The sequence below is a fragment of the Palaemon carinicauda genome, chromosome 32 (genome assembly GCF_036898095.1).
Source record: "Palaemon carinicauda isolate YSFRI2023 chromosome 32, ASM3689809v2, whole genome shotgun sequence".
NCBI lineage: Eukaryota > Metazoa > Arthropoda > Malacostraca > Decapoda > Palaemonidae > Palaemon > Palaemon carinicauda.
The window spans coordinates 10,861,652-10,865,695 of NC_090756.1; the positions used below are offsets into that span (position 1 = coordinate 10,861,652).

General features: G+C 34.6%; 2 protein-coding genes across 5 annotated transcripts in view; one reads left to right on the forward strand and one right to left on the reverse strand.

Moving 5' to 3' along the window:
• LOC137625266 (putative neural-cadherin 2) overlaps positions 1 to 4,044 on the reverse strand; it is a 552,558-nt gene that overhangs the window by 363,936 nt on the left and 184,578 nt on the right. The window lies entirely within an intron of this gene.
• Positions 1 to 4,044, forward strand: part of LOC137625799 (putative neural-cadherin 2) — a 121,646-nt gene that overhangs the window by 54,798 nt on the left and 62,804 nt on the right. The window contains exon 4 of the mRNA XM_068356686.1: positions 2,132 to 2,296. Within this exon, the coding sequence (XP_068212787.1) occupies positions 2,132 to 2,296 (165 nt within the window). The remainder of the gene's footprint in view (positions 1 to 2,131; positions 2,297 to 4,044) is intronic.

Consider the following 4,044-nt stretch of genomic DNA (forward strand, 5'->3'; position numbering starts at 1 on the left):
TTATTTTAACTCTCTTCTCCAAACCCAAGGTGTCTCCGGTCAGTTAATCTGTATAGAATGTTAATAGATCATTTTATCATTAATGCACATGTAATCTTTGCAGCATACATACATTTTACTCTCAATAAGACTTTTGTAAATTCAAACAGCATTTTTAATTACGAAGTATCATTTTTCAACCGCATTTTTCATCAGATACAACTTTCTTTTTTTTAATTTATAATTAGTGACTTTATTTCATCATAATTTCATAACGGTTTTTTAAATCTAATACCTTCTTTAAATTCCAGTATCTTTTCTTCAAAAGCTAATTTCTCCAACACCATAACTGTCAGCTTTAAATTCCCAGCATTGGTTTGATCAAAACTCGAATGTTCTTTTAAAATCAATTTAACCATTAAATCAACTTTCCCTGTTTTTAAATTCGCTCTGTATCACCTGGTAGTTGAAAACCATGAATTCAATTTCCCCTTTCTTTAAATTTACTTAGTATCTCTGGGTATTCGAAAACCATGAATTTAACTTCCCTTTTCTTTAAATTCCCTTAGTATCACCTGGTAGTCGAAAATCATGAATTCAACTATCCTTCTTTTCTAAATGCCCTTAGTATCACCTGTTGGTGGAAAACCATGAATTCAACCTCCCTTTATTTAAATTCCTTTAGTATCACCTGGTATTCAAAGACAGTGAATTCAAGTTTCCCTTTCTTTATAAATTCATCTTTTCATAACTTTAAATTCCTTAAGTATCACCGGATGTTTGAAAACCACGAATTCAACTATCCTTCTTTTCTAAATGCCCTTAGTATCACCTGTTGATCGAAAACCATGAATTCAACTATCCTTCTTTTCTAAATGCCCTTAGTATCACCTGTTGGTCGAAAACCATGAATTCAACTATCCTTCTTTTCTAAATGCCCTTAGTATCACCTGTTGATCGAAAACCATGAATTCAACTATCCTTCTTTTCTAAATGCCCTTAGTATCACCTGTTGGTCGAAAACCATGAATTCAACTATCCTTCTTTTCTAAATGCCCTTAGTATCACCTGTTGATCGAAAACCATGAATTCAACTATCCTTCTTTTCTAAATGCCCTTAGTATCACCTGTTGGTCGAAAACCATGAATTCAACTATCCTTCTTTTCTAAATGCCCTTAGTATCACCTGTTGATCGAAAACCATGAATTCAACTATCCTTCTTTTCTAAATGCCCTTAGTATCACCTGTTGATCGAAAACCACAAATTCAACTATCCTTCTTTTCTAAATGCCCTTAGTATCACCTGTTGATCGAAAACCATGAATTCAACTATCCTTCTTTTCTAAATGCCCTTAGTATCACCTGTTGGTCGAAAACCATGAATTCAACTATCCTTCTTTTCTAAATGCCCTTAGTATCACCTGTTGATCGAAAACCATGAATTCAACTATCCTTCTTTTCTAAATGCCCTTAGTATCACCTGTTGATCGAAAACCACGAATTCAACTATCCTTCTTTTCTAAATGCCCTTAGTATCACCTGTTGGTCGAAAACCATGAATTCAACTATCCTTCTTTTCTAAATGCCCTTAGTATCACCTGTTGGTCGAAAACCACAAATTCAACTATCCTTCTTTTCTAAATGCCCTTAGTATCACCTGTTGATCGAAAACCATGAATTCAACTATCCTTCTTTTCTAAATGCCCTTAGTATCACCTGTTGATCGAAAACCATGAATTCAACTATCCTTCTTTTCTAAATGCCCTTAGTATCACCTGTTGATCGAAAACCATGAATTCAACTATCCTTCTTTTCTAAATGCCCTTAGTATCACCTGTTGGTCGAAAACCATGAATTTAACTTCCCTTTCCTTAGATTCCCCTTGTATCACCTGGTGTTCGAAAACCACGAATTCAACTATCCCCTTCTAAAATCCCTTATTACCAGCTGGTAGTTAAAAACCATGAATTCAACTTTCCCTTACCTTAAAATCCCCTAGTTCACCTGGTATTCGAAGACAGTCAATTCAAGTTTACTTTTCTCTATAAATTTCATCAGTATAGTTCATCTTTCCCTATCTTTAAATCCCATAGTATCACCTAGTGTTCGAAGACCCTTAAATCAACTTTCCCTTTCTTGAAATTCCCCCAGTATCACCTGGTGGTGGAAGTGAGAGCCGGGGAGGCGACCAGCGAAGCCAAGATTGACATTAGAGTCCTGGATGACAACGACCACGCCCCCCTCTTCCCAAGGGCGCTCCACGAAACGCAGATCACAGAAGAGGACGATAGACATCTGCCGAAGACTATACTCACGGTAGGAGGAGCTCTCTTTTTTTTATGTGTTCCCTTGGAAATTTTGTCTTGAATTGGTAGTCGTATGATCTATTGAGATTTGTATCTCCCTAAGGCCCAGTACTGTTGTTATTATTAATCATATTATTATTAAAATGAAAAAAATCAATATTATGATCAAAGGTATTACTATTGTTATTATTAAAATAAAATGAAGTGTTGACCATTGTCCATTCAATGGGAGACAACGAAGTAATATTGCAGATGGTAATTTTTGGCAAAAATATTTTTTTTTTCCTATTCAAAATTTAAGTTTCTTATTAATATAAGATTGGCATCAAATATAGGAGTTAATTTTTCTCTGCTGATAGAAAAGTCAAAATTAAAGATTAGCATCAAATACAGGAGTTCATTTTTCTTCGCTAATGAAGAAATCATAATTTAACAAACCCCATCATAGTACATATGCTAAGTCTAAATATAACTTTCTTTGGTAAATAAGCAAAGCATGCATATAATATCTAATTATATTCAAAAATAGATATTTTAAAATGAAAAATAATAACTTTGTGGTAAATAACAGAGGCATACACATAACATTTAATTATATCTAGTAATATAATGTTTTAAAGTCAAGAAATATTTTCTACACATTATTCATACATAATCCAAAATTTTGGGAGAAAGCCTCTCTCCCCCTCTTTAATGCACACGATCACGAGAAAGATGTTTTTAAATCCAGGAATCATTTATAAACATTATTCACACATAATCCCTAATTTTGGCACAAATACTCTTCCCACTCCCCACTTTTTTTTTTTTCTTTTTTTAAATGTACGGTCGTGTGATAGATGTACATAAAATTTAATTATATCTAGGAATATAAATATATTATTTTTAGATCCAGAAATAATTTCTATACATTATTCATACATAATCCCAAATTTTGGCACGAAATTCCCCCCCCCCCCCACACCTTACTTATTTTTCAATGTGCACGGTCACGTAAAAGATGTATAGAACGTTTAATTATATTTAGAGAAATAATATATTAAAATCTAGAAATAATTTCTACACATTATTCATTATTCATACGTAATCCCATATTTTGACACAAAGCTTCTGAAAGATGTAAATAACATTAAATTATATTAAGGATTATAAATATAATATTTTGAGATCTAGAAATGATTTCTTAACATTGTTCATACACAATCCCAAATTTTGGCACAAAGCCTCTCCCTCCCTCCTTTCTTAAATGCACATGATCACGTGAAAGATGTACGTCACATTAAATTGTACTGTATTTAGGAATATGAATACAATGTTTTTAAATCCAGAAATAATTCCTAAATATTATTCATACAATAGCCAAAATTTTGGCACGAAACCTCCCCATCTCCCCTCCCCCCCCCCCTTCTTGATTGCACACGATCACGAGAAAGTAGAGCCTTCGTTATGTGGCACCGTCGTTTTATTTGAGACTCCTAATCGAGTTTTGGTGCCTGTAAATAACCCGGGATACCTTTCGGGGTCCCGGCACTCCAGCACTTCTCTCTTTGTCTAGGCAGCCGTTCATGGCAACGGGCCTTTAAGCAAATTGGCCCTCTCAGAAAAGAGGAGGGGTTTGGATGAGCTGGGGGAGTGGAGGGGAGGGGAAGAGGGGGAATTTTGGGTGGAGTAGGACAAGGGTTTATTTCCAGAAATACCCCATGGGGAATTATCCTCTCAGTCAAAGACCCATTCAGGGTATTTCAGCTCGCAGTTTCG